The sequence below is a fragment of the Lepidochelys kempii genome, chromosome 6 (assembly GCF_965140265.1).
Source record: "Lepidochelys kempii isolate rLepKem1 chromosome 6, rLepKem1.hap2, whole genome shotgun sequence".
Lineage (NCBI taxonomy): Eukaryota > Metazoa > Chordata > Testudines > Cheloniidae > Lepidochelys > Lepidochelys kempii.
In genome coordinates, this window is record NC_133261.1 from 87,714,170 (window position 1) to 87,733,734 (window position 19,565).

Below are 19,565 nucleotides of genomic sequence, written 5' to 3' on the forward strand. Positions count from 1 at the left end.
TATTCCACCCCAAAATTTAACAAGAGAGAATCTGACATGTTACTGCCAGATTAACCATCCTATGTTAAAGAAAGTGGGCTGGCTTCACTTTAAAATTTTCTGAATTACTAGTTCCTAGTCACCTAAAACGATGACAGCAACATTTAGTTAAGATTGAGGCTGAAAAGACAGTCACCTTTTCAGTAACTGGTGTTCTTCGAGATGCGTTGCTCATGTCTATTCCACAATAGGTGTGTGTGCTTGCCACATGTACCGGTGCTGGAAGTTTTTCTTCTAGCAGTACCCGTACGGGGGAGCGCAACCCCCCCCCCCCGACCCCTGGAGTGGTACCTGCCTGGCAGGGTATAAGGGGAGCTGCGCACTCCTCCCACCCTCAGTTCCTTCTTGCCAGACAACTCCGACAGAGGGGAAGGAGGGTGGGATGTGGAATAGACATAAGCAACACATCTCGAAAAACACCAGTTACAGAAAAGCTAACTGTCTTTTCTTCAAGTGATTGCTCATGTGTATTCCACAATAGATGATTCCAAGCTATATCTGTTGGAGGTGGGTAGGAGTTCACAAGTTCCCAGGATGCAGGACAGCCCTGCCGAACCCAGCGTCATCCCTGGTTTGGGGGACGATCACATAGTCCGAGGTGAACGTGTGAACGGAAGACCACATGGTGGCCCTACAAATCTCCTGGACGGGGACGTGGGCCATCAAGGCAGCCGATGAGGCCTGCGCCCAAGTCGCGTGTGCCCTCACAATAGGTGGTTGGGGGACACCCACCAGCTCATAGCAGGAAATGGGCTGGCCCCTTGCACACTCAGCCGAGGTGACAAACAGTTGCGAGGAGTCTCTGAACGGCTTGGTCCGCTCGAGTTAGAAAGCCAGAGCCTGCTGCACATCGAGCGTGTGGAGACAGTGCTCCTCACTGGACATGTGAGGCTTGGGGCAGAGGACCAGTAGAAAAATGTCCTGACCCATGTGGTAGGCGGAGACCACCTTCGGGAGGAACGCAGGGCGTGGGCGGAGCTGGACCTGGTCCTGAGAGAGCAGGTCCGGGCGGAGCGACAACAGCCACAGCGGAGCTACCGCCAGGCCTGTGAAGGTCCCATACCAATGCTGCCTGGGCCATGCCAGGGCAATCAGGAGGACCCAGGCCTTGTCCATCTTTATCTTCTCCAGGACCCTGCTGATTAGACGGAATGGGGGAAAAGGTGTAGAGAAGCCGGCCTGACCAGGACAGGAGAAAGGCGTCGGAGATAGCGCCCCTCCCCAGACCCCTTCTGGAGCAGAACAGGGGGCATCACTGGTTCTGCCGAGTCGCGAATAGGTCCACCGGGGAGCTCCCCACCTTCGGAAGAGCCAGTGGGCCACTTCTGGGTGGAGGGACCACTCGTGTTGCAAGGAAAAGTCCCTGCTCAAGCAATCCACCCTCTCATTTCGGGTGCCTGGTAGGTGGAAGACCTTCAGGTGGATGTTATGGGCTATAGAGAAGTCCCACAGCCTGAGGGCTTCGTGGCAGAGGGCAGAAAATTGGGCCCCGCCTTACCTGTTGACATAGAACATCGAGGCAGTGTTGTCCTTGAGGACCCTGACTACCTTGCCCTCCAGGTGCGAGCGGAAGGCCATGTACGCCAGCCGCACAACCCTGAGCTCCTTGACATTTATATGTAGGGTCAGGTCTTGAGCCGACCACAGGCCTTGGGTCTGAAAGTTCCCCACATGGGCCCCCCAACCTAGGTCCGATGCATCGGACACCAGCTCCAACAACGGTGCCCTGTCCCTGAATGGGACCCCTTGGAGCATGTTGTTTGGGGCGGACCACCACCGTAGAGTGGTGATCAGAGTCCAGCATGGTAAGGACCTTATCCATCCTGTCCGTGGCCTGGGAGAAATTTGAGGCCAACCAGACCTGGAGGGGGCCTCATCCTGAGTCTGGCATGATGGACAACGTACTTGCACGCCGACATGTGACCCAAGAGTTGCAGGCAAACCCTGGCTGTTGTCACTGGGAACCTTGTGACCAAGTCGATGAGACCTTTCAGGGACTCGAATCTGTCTGGTGGGAGAGAGGCGCTGGCCGACACTGCGTCCAGCAGTGCCCCGATAAACTCTATGCATTGGACTGGGACTAACGTGGACTTGGTGTTGTTTACCAACAGGCCCAAGGTGCACGTGGACAGGAGGAGCACCATGTGATCCCTCACCTGCGACCGGGAGGTGCCCTTGACAAGCCAATTGTCCAGATAGAGAAATATCTGGACCCCACACCGTCTGAGGTAGGCCGCTACCACCAACATGCATTTTGAAAACACCCTGGGGGGCAGTGGACAGACCAACCACGAGGACCGTGAATTGGTAATGATTCTGTCCCACCACGAAACGGAGGAAGCACCTGTGCCCCTCGAATATGTGGCTGTGGAAGTACGCGTCCTGGAGATCGAGGGCAGCATACCAGTCCCCGGGATCCAGGGAGGGGATGATGGAGGCCAGGGAGACCTCACGGACCTTGAGTTTCACAATATACTGGTTCAGACCTCACAGGTCCAGGATAGGCCTGAGCCCCACTTTAGCTTTCGAGGTAAGAAAACAAAAGGAGCAATACTCCTTGCCCACGAACTTCTCGGGCACCACCTCTATCGCTTCTAGTCCTAGGAGCTGCCCCACCTCCTGCTTGAGCAGAGCTTCGTGCGAGGGGTCCCTCAAGAGGGACAGGAGTCGGGGGTGGTTGGGCGGGGAGGAAGTAAACTGGAGGGTGTAACCCGGGGAGATGGTGTTGAGGACCCATCAGTCTGAGTTTAGCTGCAACCATTCTGGGAGGAAAGCACACAACCGGCTGGAGAAGGGTAGCTTTATTAGGGGTGGATCTTTGGTGAGGACTGGCAGGGTGCCCACGAGCATCCCGTCAAAAATGCCTTTTCCCCGCCTGCTTGCCCTTGGAGGACCCAGGCTGGGGGGCAGGCCAAGACTGCCTCTGAGGGCATCTCTTACAGTCCCGCTGCTTCTTATGGGCGGCCTCGTACTTCGGGAGGGTGGCCTGTGCAGGAGTCTGCTGCGACTTGAACTTAGGTTTTGCCGGAGCCGGGACAGAGAGGCCCAGAGTCTGGAGGGTCATGTGGGAGTCCTTCATGCCATGCAGCCTTGTATCGGTTTCCTCCGCAAACAGAGCCTTGCCATCAAATGGGAGATCTTGCATGGAAGATTGCGCCTCGCTGGACAGCCCAGAGAGCAGGAGCCATGTTGCCAGTCTCACGGACACCACGGAGGCCATTGTTCATGCAGCCGAGGCTGCCTGCAGGGACGCCCTAGAGGCCGCTACCCCTTCCTCCACTAGCACCCTGAATTCCTTCCTATCGCGCTCCTAGAGGGAGTCCTTAAACTTGGGCAGAGAGCCCCACAGATTGAATTGGTACTGGCCCAGGAGAGCCTGATGGTTTGACACTTGTAACTGGAAGCTTGAAGATGAATAAATTTTCCTTCTGAAAGAGTCCAGTCTCCGAGAGTCTTTGTTCTTTGGGGTCGGGGCTGGCTGACCCTGCCATTCCCTATGGTTGACTGACTCGACCACCAGGGAGTTGGGCGCCAGGTGGGTATACAGGTACTCATGTCCCTTAGTGGATACAAAGTACTTGTGTTCCGCCTTTTTAGAGATGGGGGCCAAAGAGGTCAGTGTTTGCCACAGGGCATTTGAAATCTTAGCCACCCCTTCATGGAGACGCAAGACCACCCTGTCCGATGCGGACAACATGTTAAACAGGAAGTCTGAGGATTCCTCCATCTCCTCGGCTTGGAGGCTTGCTGCCACCCTCTTTAAGAGTTCTTAGTAGGCCTTGAAGTCCTCCTGCGGAGTGGAGAGGGGCGGGGCCGCAATCGCCTCCTCTGGGCAGGGCGAGGAGGCTGGTGCAGTGCTGGGGTGTCGGCTAGCACTGGAGGGTCCATCCCCTGGTTGGACTCCGGGCATGGTGCCAAGGATGTACATCCCACTGATTCCTTTCTCAGGGGTCTGGAGAGGGAGGCCAATGGTGCTTCTGATGCTCCAGCCACCGAGCGAGCTCCCACCCAGGGCTGCGCCAGAGGCCACGGTGCCCACTGGTACCATTGGGCCGGCCACGACACTCTGTGCCACTGCATCTGCTGTGGCACCGCCGGGGCAGGCTGTTTGGGTTGGCTGGTCTGGCCCATTGAAGGACGGCTACGAATGGAAAGCGGAATAGCGCAAGATCTGCTGCTATCTCTGGACCAGGAGGAGCGGCAGTGCTGGGATCTATGGTGGCCATGGGACCGCGATATCGACGTGGAGAACCAGTACGGACAGTAACAGCTGCTCCGCGAACAGCCTCGATGGGCGGACCCGCAACGGCGAGACGCCGGCAATCGACACCCAGGGCTGCAGTGCCTTGGCGGAGACTTGGAGCGGGAGTCCGAGCAGGAACGGCATCGACGACTGTGCCGTGACCGACTGCGGTACCCTCTCCGAGGATCATTGGCGATGTCCGCCGCGGCCCCGTCGATATTCGCTCCTTGAGGACAAGTGGTGCCGAGAGTTCCGGCCGGACAGAACCCAGCCAGACAGTCTAGTCAGTGTCGAGGGCGATCCACATGGACTCTGCCCCAAGCGGTGAATGGTGTCGAGAATGTTCCCTCAACCGAGGCCAGTAGCAGGCCAGAGACGACTGCCGAGATCCCAACGGCAGCTTGCCTCTGGAACATGGGGCCAATATCGGTGGCGCTCCGGGCACCGGCATGGTCCCTTTCTCTTTTGGTCTGAGGCTTAAACGACTTGCAAATCTTGCACCTTTCGCTGATATGGGTTTCTCCCAAACAGCGCAAACACTTCTTGGCATAGAACGCCTACAAGAGCCACACAATTAAACAGCTAACTAACTACAGATACTAACACTGAATGATCAACAGTTCTGGGGACAAACTACAGCAAAGCTGGAGCAGAGCAGTTCCGATGCACCTTCACTGGCGGCAAGAAGGAACTGAGGCTGCGGGGAGCGCGCAGCTCCCCTTATACCACTCCAGGCAGGCGCCACTCCAGACTTCGCGGGGGGCGTTCCTCCCTACAGGTACTGCTATAGGAAAAACTTCCAGCACTGGTGCACGTGGCAAGCACGCACACCTATTGTGGAATACACATGAGCAATCACTCGAAGAAGTTACCTTACAAACCTCCAGTTTAAGAGCTTGTATGCAGAGCAATTTAACCTTTGAGCTGAAATTTCATTTGTTATTCAACCACAGGTGAATATTTTGGAGAAGTTAGATACACTTCCATGTAGCCATTTCTGAGATATACGAGTGTGTCCATTTGTGGGGTGGTGGTGGAAAAAGAAAGTAGGTATTTTCATGCTAAAAGTAATTGCGGGGGAGGGGTGGGAGAAGAGGGTGTGGTTGTGATAAATTTGTTTTTATTAAAAAAATTCTATCATGGGCTTAATACTTTGGGGCAGATCTAGAACCCACTGACATCAATGGGCATCTTCAATTACTTCAATGGATTTTGGATTAGGCAATTCATGAGAAGAAGCAGGGGGCAAATTAGAAAAAGGTTTATTGGTACTCATCCAAGCTCTGCTCTGTCCACAAAATAAGCTGCACCCACTTGAGTGGCTAAAATGAGATTCCCCTCACAGGAGAGGGTGCAGTTCTTCATAATATGCTCACCTTACTTCTTTCTTCCCCACTTTGATTAGCAGTGCATTAGTTAATGATAATAAAAATATCAACATCTTTAAGTACCTGAGTTAACACCTTATTGAGATGAAGCAATAGTCTCAGGTTTCAGTGGGGGAGGTCTAGGTTGGATATTAGGAAAAACTATTTCACTAGGAGGGTGGTGAAGCATTGGAATGGGTTATCAAGGGAGGAGATGGAATCTCCATCCTTTGAGGTTTTTAAGGCCCGGCTTGACAAAGCCCTGCTGGGATGATTTAGTTGGGGATTGGTCCTGCTTTGAGCAGGGGGCTGGACTGGATGACCTCCTGAGGTCTCTTCGAACCCTAATCTTTTATGATTCTATGTTCAGAAACAAAGTTATGGTTTCCTAGCAACTGTAATTCATCTTTGTTGCACACTGGCATAAATTCAATTTTGGACACTATTTATTCGGGGGAGGAGGGTGCGTTTCTTATTAATTGCATTGCAGAAACACCTACTTGGGCTTTGAATCAAGTGGTGTACAAAACATACACAAAAATACAGGTTTAACCCTTCCTAAGATTGACCCAGGATTGACCAGTTCCTAAGATTCTGGGAGGGGGGCGCTGCAGGACAGGGAGAGTCTGTAGTTAGGCAAAGGAAGGAAAGGCTGCAACTCAGGGCTCTTAGATGCGCCAATGTGACCCAATCACATCTCTCCTTCCTCTGACCTCCCTATCCCCATCTGCTGGGCCCACCCATTGCTTCATGCTGAGAGACAGGACAAGACGACTACTTCATAGCAGCTGGTGGGGTGCATGAAGGAATAGGCACATAGCCATGCTCAGAGATCAAACAGCAGCAGATGGGCAAAAAGCAGGAGATTTTCCACAAAAATTTATGGGGAGAGGTCCAGCTTCAATATCTGCAGAAGGGTCACAGAAGTCAGGGAAGGCTTGTTCAGAGGGTGGAGAGAAAGAAGCAGATTTTTTGGCTCTCATCTATCATCTTAGAGCTCTTAAAGACAAATATTTTCATTCTGAAGATTTCTAGGATTGACTGTATGATATATAAGAAAATATAAAACATGTGCAGAGATAGGGTTGAATTATAGTCACTGAGATTATAAAAAATAGATTTATCTACATTTCAATTCTCAGTCATAATATTGTTTCATCAGAGTTTTGCACTGAACTTGGAGGAAAGCTGTAAAGGCACAATATTAAGCATCTCCCTCTGCTCCTCCCTACTCTCTCAATTTATGGCTTCCTTTGCCTCTTCATCCCAATCCATGGAAAATTTCCCACTTCCTATTCAGTAAGCCTGTTCTCTGCCCAACACCTTCAAATCCATTTCTTCCAGGCATCTTTGCTTCCTTTGCTTCATCAATAACATTGCCTCACTCTCCCTTCCTTGAAGTATCCTGTATGTTTTAGTTACCACAGTGTGTCCCAAATGGTTATGGAGCCATGTATAATTATTTTAAAACATTCTAATTTAAAAATTTTCTTTGATAGAAGACTGCAGATATGCCTCCAAAGAAAGTAGACTGTACTAATCACATTTCTAACTACAAGGATCAATTTGCAAATCCTCATTTTTATTTTGTGAATTAAATTTGGAAAGTTTACTGCTATTCTATTCATGGAGCTATAGCACAATTTAGAAGCACCTGAAAGGTGTAGAAATGACAGACTTGTATTCAATAACTACAACCATAATAAAAAAAAAAGTGTCCTATATGTAAAAAGAAAAGGAGTACTTGTGGCACCTTAGAGACTAACCAATTTATTTGAGCATGAGCTTCCGTGAGCTACAGCTCACTTCATCGGATGCATACCGTGGAAACTGCAGCAGACTTTATATACACACAGAGAATATGAAACAATACCTCCTCCCACCCCACTGTCCTGCTGGGAGGAGGTATTGTTTCATATTCTCTGTGTGTATATAAAGTCTGCTGCAGTTTCCACGGTATGCATCCGATGAAGTGAGCTGTAGCTCACGAAAGCTCATGCTCAAATAAATTGGTTAGTCTCTAAGGTGCCACAAGTACTCCTTTTCTTTTTGCGAATACAGATTAGCACGGCTGTTACTCTGAAACCTGTCCTATATGTATAATCCAGAGTAAACTCGAGATTCAGATGTTCAGTTTTTGCCACAAGTCTGTCAGCTGATTGACTTTCAAAGAGAAATGTCACATTTTCCCCCACCAGAAAAAGTGAGATCTCAGACGCTGGATTGGAGCTAGTCATTTTCTTTCTGAAAACTAGTGTATTACAGTGCACATGCAGAAAAGGTTTTGGAAGTGTTTCTTTCTTTTGAGCCTTCTTAACTAGTGAACTCTGGCTGGTGGTCAACTACTTTTTTCCTTAAGTGTGGATTTTCAAAGGACTGAAAGTGAGTTGGGTGGCTAACTCTCACACAATATGAACAGGATTGGCACCCAATTCCCTTAGAGTCCTTTGAAAATCTTAAACTCAAAGTCCAGTGGTGCTGAAAGCCAGTTTTGATAAAAAGATTACTAACATTCTAATATGCACCCTTGTGAACAAGGGGGCGGAAGAGCTGTCACAGCCAATTTAGCCAGTCTCACCTTCTGTTATGTAGAAGTAAGGCATGGTGGACAGCCAGATCAGGCCCTGATTGCTTCTCCACTCTGTGCTCAGGCACTTGGGCAAGGAAAGCCCAGAGAAAAAGATGGTCATATGCAATTGAGCTGACATTTGAAGAATGCAGAGATACCAGAAACGTCTGGGCTATTTGGGAGCAATCATGACGACCCATGCTCTGTCATGCTTCATCTTTCTCAGTGCTCATAGTAAGAGTGGGACAGGTGGAGAGTGGTACATCAGCTGCCGTGATGCAGTAGAAAGGCCTTCCCTTTGGGGCCTTTACTCTGGGTTTCCCTAAAGCAATAGCTACTACATTTTGCGTTGTCCTGAATTGTAAACAAGTCACATGTCAGGGTCCGCATTGCTGGAATGTCGATTGAACCAGACAGTTCTGTAGTTCCAATTCTTGATTCCCAGATAGGAATCTGCTGAGGCTGTCCCCAAGCATATCGTGCATCTCTGAAAAGTGCACTGCTGATAGAATGATGTGGTGACTGATTCACCAATTTCACAGGTTGATGGCTGGTATACAAATTGATGGCTGGGTTGGATTTCATGCTGCCTTGCTTGTTGATATAGAATACTGCCATCATATTGTTTGACTGTACTTGAACATGTCCTGTTTTTAGGTTCTTTTTATGGAAGAAACCTTTTGCAAACTGAGGACTGCTTACAAGTCCAAAATGTTTAGACATTTGTAGAGTTCATATGTCTCATGCATGCTGTGTGTTCACACAGATGAGTGCCCCATCTCAACAAGCAGGTTTCTGTGATGATTATTTTCTCACATGGAGGGGAAATGAATGGGAGTCCCATACACACAGTTGATAACTGTTTATTTCCACCACTTTAGTGAGTCTCCTGCTCTCTGGGAGATAGATTCATGTTTTTCCATGCTCTCTCTGCTTGGGACATATACTATATTGAGCCAGACTTATAGGCTGTGAAGTTGAAGCCTTGAAAACTTTGTTACATATGCACAGGCAGCCAAGTGGCTTAAGAGACTAAGCTCTGCCGTCAACTCTGGAACTCCACTATGGCGAGAGGCGGAAGTGGAGTCGACGGGGGAGTGGCAGCCGTCGATCCCACACTGCGAGGACGCGAAGTAAGTGATTCTAAGTCGATGTAAGGTATGGCGACTTCAGCTATGCTATTCTCATAGCTGAAGTTGCGTATCTTAGATCGATCCCCCCCCACCCCCAGTGTAGACCAGGCCTAAGACATGACCCAACCAATGTCTGAACTGGCTTGAAGCTTTGCGACTAGTGCCTTCATGATCAGGAGTCTGTCCTTTGGGAGATATGCCCTGACTCTGATAGAGTTCAGTGATGACAGAACTTTATCAGAGCATCTATGTAGGGACCAACATGGATTTCTCTTTGTTTACACAGATGCCCAGTGATTGCAGCAGCTTGAGAAGAGCTGTTGTTGCTGAATGGACCTCTTGATGAGATCTTCATGTCAACAGCCAATCATTGAGGTATGGAAAGATAGAAATTCTGTTGTGTTAGAGGTGAGCTGCCACAACTGACATCACCTTTGTAAACACCCTTGGGGTTGTAAGAAATCCAAAAGAAGCACCTTGTAGGGATAGTGTTTTGGACCTACAGCAACTCTGAGAAATTTCTTGTATGCTGGGTGGATATCTATATAAAAATAGGGATCTCATGTTGAGAACTGTGAACCAATCTCCTTTGTTTAATGGAGAGAACTGTTGCTGCCAACATTCCCATTCCGAAATGTACTGCTCGAATGTAGACAGTGAGTCACCATAGATCTAGGATAGGTTTCCATTCTCCCCTTTTTGGGGGGGGGGGGCAGGGGGGAAGAGGGGAAATCAGGAATCTTGAATAGAACCTTTTTCCTTGTTATTGAGGAGTGTACGGCTCCCAGATGCAGAAGGAACCTTTTTCCTGAATGAGCATCTCCTCATGTCAGTGGTCGCTGAAGAGAAAGAGGGCTGGACATTGTAAAGGGGGAAGGGAGAGGAACTGTATCATGTATCCCGCATGAACAATGTCGAGGACCCATCTGTTGGATGTTTGATCCACCAGTTGAAGAAATAGACTAGATGGCCTCCAAATCGGGTATAGGAAGACAAGTTTAGCAGCAGACTTGGTTCACAGCTCTAGACAATCTTGTCATAATTGTTTCCTTATAGATGGCTGGGTTCCAAAGGTGAAAGCAAGAGGAGCAGTCTGTCTAGTTCTTTGCAGCCTCTGACACTGCCTTGGAGGCTCATAAGTTCTGCGGTGGAAAAATGGTTGGGAAGTAGATCTTTGCTTGTATGATTGCAGCCTACGGAACTCTCTCTAGGGTGCTGGTGTATAAACCCCAAGCAAACGGTGAGCACCTACTGTTATTCACACCTTCTTGTCAACTGTTTGAAATGGGCCATCCTGATTATCACTACAAAAGCTTTTTTTCCCTCTTGCTGATAACAGCCCACCTTAATCGATTGGTCTCGTTAAGAGTTGGCATGGCATCCCCCATTTTTGCATGTTCTCTGTATATATCTATAGCAAAATATCTTCTTACTGTATTTTCCGCTCCATGCATCTGATGAAGCTGGCTTTAGCCCACGAAAGCTTGTGCTCAAATAAATTTTTTAGTCTCTAAGGTGCCACAAGTACTCCTCGTTCTTTCTGCTGATACAGACTACCACTCTGAAACCTATAATTTTTTTGCTAAGCGTAGGGACTTCTGTCTTCTCACTAATGAGACTGCTCTCCTCAAAGGGCAAGCCCTCTACCGTGGATTGGACCTCTCCCAGGAACCCAGAGGACTGAAGCCACAATGCTCTCCCCATGAGCACTGCCATGGCCATTGAATGGGAGGCTGTGTCAGCTACAGCAAGTGCAGTCTGCGGTGATGATCTCGCAATCAGCTTTTCTTCCTCGATAAGCACTTCAAACTGTCCACTAAATTCCTGTGGGAGTTGATCTGAAATTCTGTGAATTTCTTATAGTTACAAACTTGAATTTGTCCATTCTGATAGTTTGTTATTCTGAATTGCAGGCTAGTGGAGGAAAAGACTTTTCTACTGAACAAGTCCAAACGCTTAGCCTCTTTATCAGAATGGGTTAATTTTGGCTGGTGTCTGTTCCTTTCTGACGCTGCCTGGTCCACCAAATTTTGGAGTCGAGTGAGTAAATAAAAATTCTGCTCCCTTGGCACCAATATTCATGCTTTCTGAGATCTAAAGGAAGCCCATTAGATTCAACACCAGGACTGCATTGGCATGCTGGTGGAGGAGGAGATATCCTTTCACCAATGTCTGAGTCATCAGATAAAAAAGTTGGATTATGTTCCATGAGCGGTGCTGATGGTACTGTATGCTTCATAGTATCTCTTCTTGTAAAGTGTACCAGAGACCAAATCTCTGCATACACTGACAATACTGTTGGTTTAGCCACACCTTGATTAGTAGAAGGTCTAGTGGAAGGACTTCCCCCCATTGTGCCACTCCTGGACAGATCAAGTCAGAATATCTCTAGAGATGGTAGGGCCTGAAAGAATGGGCAAAACTTAGAATCCTGCACGATGAGGATGTCTTGCTGAGCACTGTATTTTTCTCTCAATGAGGGGGGAAATGAGCGCTCCTCTCCACCTGCACCATCAGAGTCAGCTTAGTGAGAGCTCTTGGCAACGAGGACTCCTAAGTCAAAAATCCTGGTACCATCTGTGCTGGCTGTGGCCAATAGTCTTCTTTCAACAGTGCCTTGGACAGTAGCGGGGTAGCCGATGGTGCCAGTTTCAAAGCAGTCTTGCTTTTCAGAGCCAGGGTTTTAGTGCTATGCTCTGAAAGTGCTGTGGTACCATCCCCAAGGACTTATAAAAAGGGCTTTCCTTCTTAGGAGAGAGCTCAAATGGAGATTTATCTCTCTTCTTATGATAGGATCTTCCCTCATGTTTCTGCTTAAGAGGCTGCGGAGGACTTATTCCCACCTTTCTTGGTAGCTGTAGTGTAGTCTACAGAGCCTGGCGGAGCATTGTCCCCACCCCAAGGGGTTCTTCTGGGTCTGGTCCATTAGGACTCTCTTCAGTCGGTAGGTACTCATGTACCTTGCAGGTTCTTGGAGGAAAGGATTGGCAAATTGAACTCTTGGAGTAAACATGAGCTTCTCCAATGGAGTAGACTGGTCGTGGTTGTCACTGAACTGGGAAGGATCAGCGACAAAAGATGTAGTTCTTAAAGCCCAGGATTCCGGGGGGGAATATCGCCAAATTTAGCAACACTGTATAAGCTATTACCCTAAGGAAACTAATAAATATTTACAGATAAAATCACTGAAGGAAGCAAGTGCTGGACCCTGGAGCATTCTGTTTCACACTATGGGCAGTAGAAAGGAACTGGAGAGGTGATCGGTCCATGCTGCCATTTATACCCTTGGTCTGAAGCACCAGGAAGATGACTGTGCAGATGCGGAACAACAGCCATTGCTATAAAAAATTTTCTGGTCTCAGATGCATTGAATGCATGTGCACCCCACAGTACAAATAGGAACCATTGCTCAAAGAACACTCCACCCCCAATTTGGAAGACATTTGAAGGTGAGGTGAAAGAACAAGGAAGAAGCAGAGACAACATTATTGGTATGAGATGATGAGGGACTCGAACCAGCTGACTGAAGCCTGTGAAGAGGTATAAAAACTGCCATCTGAGCACACAAACCATAACAGAGGGGTCCTTCTTTGGTTGGGAGCCAAAGGTAACAAAACAGGGAGAAACTGTTCCTTAGCAGAAATAAGCTTTCCAGCTCACTGCTGATAATGTAAGCTAGGTCCCCCGGCTCTGGGGTCAGAATCAGAGCCAATGCCGAGGGGTGGATAGACTGACCAGATGTTTGGTATGGCTACTGGCTCCAGTGTCCACTCAGCTGCAGAAGTGGGATCGCTTGTGGCTTTAGTCATCTGCAACTCCCCTCCTACAGAATTTAGCATTATAAGGCTCTCTCAGTAGATATTGTAGTTGCCTAATCTAGTCAGATACTCTTCATACTAGCAGTATATGGCATTTGCCACATGCACCTGGGTTGGCAGTTTTAGAGGCATGGGAGAATGCACATGGTATGGAACTCAGGGACAGAGAGAAGCAGTGGCCAGGTAGTGAAGGCAGACAATGAGCTTTCAACATAGGTTTATGTATAGCTATACTTTCCAATCCAGTTCAATTGGCTCTGGTTACACCATTGGGAAGTTTTCTCCCACACCGTTAGAAACCTATACCAAGGCCTATGACGATATTTTATGCCAATAAATTGAAGCCTGCATCAGACCACCCTCACATGGTAGAAATTAGAACAAGTGAGGTTCTTAGGAAAGGTTTTGAGTCCCTGCCAGTCCCATTTAATACAAAAATAGGCGATCTTACCTTTGGGAAAATTTATTCACCATCTACCCTGCACAAAGGGGCAGTCATGAAAGCAGTATTTTTCTAGCTTATCTAGCTGTGCATTCTGAAATGTATTCAGTCTTATGAACATGCTAAGGATTCGGAACAAGCACATGTGAAAAGAATACTAAAAGAAAAAAGTGTAATGGGATGTGAAATCCCTGTTCACTCAGATTATCTTTAAATTTTGGCCTCTATTCATTGCTATTACTTACCATAACATAGACCTGCTAATATACGTGTTTCCTGTAAGACCTTACAAAAATTAAGGTTGTATGAAGAGTGAATCACTATAAATACAGCCTCTATAAGATTCTTTCCAAAAGTATTAAAGAATTAGCAACCCCAGTGGGAGAACTGTTCAGGGATGCTAAGATGCTCTTCTACATGGACTGGCTGTAGTCAACAGCCTAAACTGACAGAACGCAGAAGGTTAATGGTATTGGCCTGGGCATCTATGCTGCAACATTAAAGTTTAACATCCTCTCAAGAGCAGGCCAAGTTGCTGCTTCCTTATCCTATCAGGTAAAGAGATTTAGAGCTTTCATGCCAGATTTTAAATGTGGTGCCCATTCAGGTTACCAGTTCTCTGCCCTTGATCACTAGAAACACTGTGTTGGACATATAAATTGCCACAAACATTCAAATATTATCAGAATCTAGAATTTTACTTGGTTCTTGGAGAAAATTGATCTGCCAGGTGATTAGACAGAACCCTCTGGTATCCACCAAACATGCCACCATCTCACTGCCTGATGTTCCTGAATGCAAGGCTAGAGCCTGACAACACGGAACCTTAGGGCCCAACAGAATAACCCTTAAGAACATGGATGCTTGTAAAACTGAAAGACAGAATGAGCATCAAGAATTCTCCACCATTCATCATATTATATCAAGCAAGCAGAAATGTGATTTAATAAAGCTGCAGCTCATGGCCACTATAAAGGGGTGTCCATCTTTTCATTATAAGAGTGTTGTAGTAGGAACTACATTTTTCATATTTTTCTGATAGACATTAATTTCTCTTGCTCCCCACTTCATGCTAGGAGATAGGAGCAGGTATCCTCATAGCAGCTAGAGCACACAACAGAAAAGGCATAAATCCAGGAGGATTATCTTTCAATGAACTAACTCAGGTCAAATGGTGACCTGCACTACATGAAGACGGTGTAAGGATACGAGGGGGCACATTGTGCCCCCTTATGCCCATGTACCAGCTATCTGCATCACAGATAGCAGCACTGCAACTAATGCAGTCTCCATAAAACTGCTCCAACTACCTCCAAACAAGTGGAAAGAAAGCTGCTGAAAGTATGGAGCCTTAACTCACTGGATCGCAGCTTCCCTCTCAGGCTGTTATGGGCAATGCTGGCTCTAACAGAGGGCTTACTGCCAGAAGCACGATTGACTCTCAATAGCGTCAAATGAACTAATTTTATGGAGTACAAAGTATACTGAATACTTACTCGCTGGGTGCATTCGGAAAAAAAAGTAGAAAAATGCTTGCTTATCTTAAATATTAGATGATTTCAACATAATTATAATTGCACTTATTACTTTCATACCAAAGGAAATGTCCTTTTAAAGCAAGAGGCCCACTGCAGAAAAAAGATCTTTCAAAGTAATATTTTTAGAAAATCCAGTCTCCAGTTCTGAGCACCATTAAAGGAATTCAGTAATCAGTTTTCAAATTCATAACTCCTAAGAATGCGTAGGAGGCAAATTAGCAGCCTTCATTCTCTGATAGCAGCTAATAACTTTTGAGTGGGTCCTTCCATTATGGGGAATAGCATTCAGCATATTTTTTCCTTTCTTTTTTAAATGACCTCTCAAACGCTATACACCACAAAACAGAATCCGGAAGGTGTAATTTTTTCTCAGCGCAATTCAAGATGTACTATCAGGGAGAGGGAGGTAAAAGCCTTCCGTTTCCCTTTTTAAATACTAAGGCTGATCTGCAGTGATTTCTGTTCATTTAATTAAAACAACAACAAAACCCAAGGTATTCCAAGCCCATGTTAGTCACTTTAGAGCAGGGGTGGGCAAACTTTTTGGCCTGAGGGCCACATCGGGGTTCCGAAACTGTATGGAGGGCTGGGTAGGGAAGGCTGTGCCTCCCCAAACAGCCTGGTCTCTGCCCCCGCCCCCTATCCACACCCTCCCACTTCCCGACCCTGATTGCCCCTCGGAACTCCCGAAGCATCCAACCCCCCTCCTCCGTTCCTTGTGCCCTGACCGCCCCCTCCCAGGACCCCCCGTCCCTAACCACCCCCCAGGACCCCTTGTCCCTTATCCAACGCCCCTGCTCCCTGCCTCCTTACCATACCCCTTAGAGCACCAGGACTGGCTGTCGCACTGCCCGGCCAGAGCCAGCCACGCTACCACACAGTCTAGTGCAGCGGGGCAGGCCGGCGGCTCTTGCAGCTGCACTGTCTGGCAGGAGCTCGCAGCCCCACCACCCAGAGTGCGGGCGATACAGAGAGCTGAAGCTGCGCAGGCGGGGGGACTGCATGGGAGAGGCCGGAGACCAGCCTCCATGGTTGGGGGCTCAAGGGCAAGGCAGGACGGTCCCGAGGGCCGGATGTGGCCTGCAGGCCATAGTTTGCCCACCTCTGCTTTAGAGCCTCAGTTATTTTTGTGGGAGAGGAGGATGATATAGGAAAAAGTATCAATTGTTTTGAAGTCAAAAGTGTTTGTTTGATTTTAAGATGTATAGGCACTCAAGGATCTTTATCACTATATCTTAGTCACTTCCACTGCTCTTTATTACATATGTATGCGTGCATACAGTGTTTGGTGCTTCATCTACCAGTATACTGATGCTGTACTGAATGCATTTTATTCTTTACCAAGGAGAATATTTAATCAAGATTTACAGATTAAAAGATCAATATACATCAGAATAAGGCTACTAGATGTTTTATAGTGCTAATTAATCTTCCTAATTCCATTCTACCCGCTGGCGTATTTAGAAGCTCTTTTAGATTAGCCCAATCTTTCATGAAACAGATTTTAGAATAGCGTGGTATTAGCAAGCAACATTGAGTCTATAACAAAAAATATTACATTTAAATTCTGCACAAAAACCTCAATGCATTATTTTCAAACACTAGGGTAAAACACCACAGTTGGGCTATGAGGGAACACCAGGGAAAACACCAGTGGGCACAAGGCCCCACCATTAACTTTCTTCCTGTCCTAGAAACCTTAAATTCTCTAACCCCACTTTTTTTAGATCTACAACTGACTGAATAAATAATAAAATAAAATAAAAAAATAATGCTTTCCTTTTGTAAGAATCATATCTGTCCCAAAAGATTTGATTTTTATAAGCGGTTGATTCTTACAAGCAGAGTATAGGTTAGTAAAGGGAATTATTTTGTCCCCGTGGTTTTGATCACTATATGGCGCTTGATTCTTTTATCAGCTATTCTTATAAATGGGAGTACACTGGCACCATCTAGTTTTTAATCTATTTTCACCCACACATCTCAAAGCACTTTACAAAGAATGTTACAGATGCAGAAACTGAGGCACAGTGAGGCAAACTGACTTGCTCATGGTCACCTAGCAGACTAATGGCCGAGACAGGAAGCCTCAATCCCAGTCCAGTTCTCTATCGACTATACCATATTGCCCCCCTAAAACCCCCTTCCCCCAAATTATTCAGAGACCCAAATCCAACCATTCTTTACACATAAAAGATTGCAGGATACGGTGGGTTGTGGATTTAAAAAAAAACAAAAAAAAAAAACAGGTTGAAACCCATTTGTTCTAGTCCAACCTGCTTCCCAGAGTAGAATACCTTGGAATGCTGATAGGGTTAGCCAGGAATGCACATTTTAGAGGAAAGGTAACAAGTTGTCAGGTTGCTTCATGAAGACCTTGTTAGGCAGGGGATAATAAGGAGGTATGTTAGCAGAAAAGAAACTAACAGCTTAATGAAGGTACTTACAAAACAGCAGGAAAAAACCCGACACATCTAGCACAACCGGCTAGTTACTTTTAAAATGTGTTTGTGCTAATTCTAAATTTTACTTATTTGTTGACAAACTAAATACTCCAGAAGAAGCTATTGTCAAACTTCCAGCCAACCATCCTGCAGCACCAACCATGTTTTCATAAAACTTCAGCTCTGTACAGAAAACATTATCCTCTTTAAAACAAACAAACAAACAAACAAACTGTTTGGGGATTTCCAACTGTATTTTCCACTTTTTATATATTTTAAAGGAGGAAGGCATATTGTAGAATATATTTTGCCATGCTACATGGCTTTTCTGAAGATAATCTCTTTATAGATATTCAATCACAAATTACTTTTCTATTACAGTTGCCATAATGTTGACAACACAATGTCTGTGGACAGCATGCTCAAAAACTCTTATGCTGAAAGACTGCCTATGGCAAGCCAATCAAACAAACAATCTGTTCTTTTTCTTCTCCTTCCCCCTCCACCACAAATAAAGCTTTAGAGCAATTCTATCCCCCAGCCTATGGATGTTAAATTACCCTTATTGAGTAAACTGAAAAAGCAGAAAAGTTCCATTATTTTCACATTAATAATAAAAATTGGCACAGCACTAACTTCTAACAGCTCCAGAATGGGTTGCAAATATAGCATGATATTTCACATAACTCAAAATGTTTATTCTTAATCTCTTCCCTTCTCCTCCCCCTGCCCCATATTTTACTTTGAAGAATTTATTGATTTAGCAGAATTTGAAAGCAGAAGAATTAAAAAAGTGATAAAGGGGGTGCAGAAATTAGCAGAGGTGGCACTACCTGAAAGCTCATCAGAAAGGGGAGTGAGAACAATATCAGGCAAGAAGGGTTTGGAAGTATGGATCAGAACAGGAGCACTTTTAGCACTGCGTATATAGGCCGATGGCAGAGCACATTCACCAATGGATCGGCTTCTCATGGCTTCAAAAAAGGAAAAGAAAGAAGTGGGGAAGGAAAAAAAGAAGAGTGACTATAATGAAAGGCTTGTGTCACAGAAAAAGCAGCAACAGAGAAAACAAAGAAAGGAAGAAAACTTTACAAATTAAAACATTTCAGCACGGCAGATATTGGCAGAGCTGTAAGAAAAAAAAAATCAGTGGACACATAAGACATTTTGAGTTTTAAACTTTTTATGTAAAGCAGCAATAATGCCTTTAGTCTAACAGTTACAATGATTTTCCATCCCAAACTGATAAACTAATTAAATAGCATTATTTTCCACTGCATCAGGGGTTGAAAAATCAGCAAGTTCAACACCATTCCAAAACCAATCAGAATTTGTGCAATTTTAATCTAAAAAGTAATTTACACTCTTAGTTATATTTTTCTAGACTAGCTTTAGTGTTGAACAAGAGTATCCTAATTTTGAAATAAACCAACAATTTTCAATTCAAGAATTTCCAATGGGTTTAAAATACTAAAAGAAAATTAATTTGTCAGAGATTCACAGTTTACACACAATACTAATAAAAACTACTAATAAATAGTTCACAAAAATCTAGTTAAAGTTCATTAACAATTTCTTATTTGTAGAGAAAATTTCAGTAGTAAGTTCTGAACATAAATGGATATTTGATAAATCTTCCCAGATATGAATATTTTCTTTCTTCAGTTTATTCGACTAGCTCAGTTCAATGACAGGTTCAAAGTTGAGAAACCAACTGAGAGCTGAAAAGGCTGAAAAGATTGTTTTCCACTTCCAATTTATGAATAAAAATGAGGTGTGTGAAAGGAGATCTACTAGTTCTAAAATCTTGAAGGACATAGTGACCAGAAACAACCAGTTCAGTTTGCTAACTACAGATAAAATACTTCCTTTGTCTAATAAATTAGTTTTAAATGAAAAATGAGTTTGATGGAATGGAAAAGCAAGCTTATTTCCAGCTCATTTAGTTTGATTTTAGTTAATTAATAAACAA

General features: G+C 45.8%; 1 protein-coding gene across 16 annotated transcripts in view; it reads right to left on the reverse strand.

The window, feature by feature from the left end:
* The window catches only part of RALGAPA1 (Ral GTPase activating protein catalytic subunit alpha 1), a 231,449-nt gene that overhangs the window by 151,289 nt on the left and 60,595 nt on the right, over positions 1 to 19,565 (reverse strand). For 12 of the 16 annotated variants that reach the window (XR_012159487.1, XM_073349047.1, XM_073349045.1 and 9 more), the window contains one exon: positions 18,427 to 18,567. The exons of the other annotated variants lie outside the window; for them this stretch is intronic. Coding sequence is in view for 11 of the 12 variants with exons in the window: in XM_073349047.1 (XP_073205148.1) it covers positions 18,427 to 18,567 (141 nt within the window). In the remaining variant the exon portion in view is untranslated. The remainder of the gene's footprint in view (positions 1 to 18,426; positions 18,568 to 19,565) is intronic. 16 annotated transcript variants of the gene reach the window in all.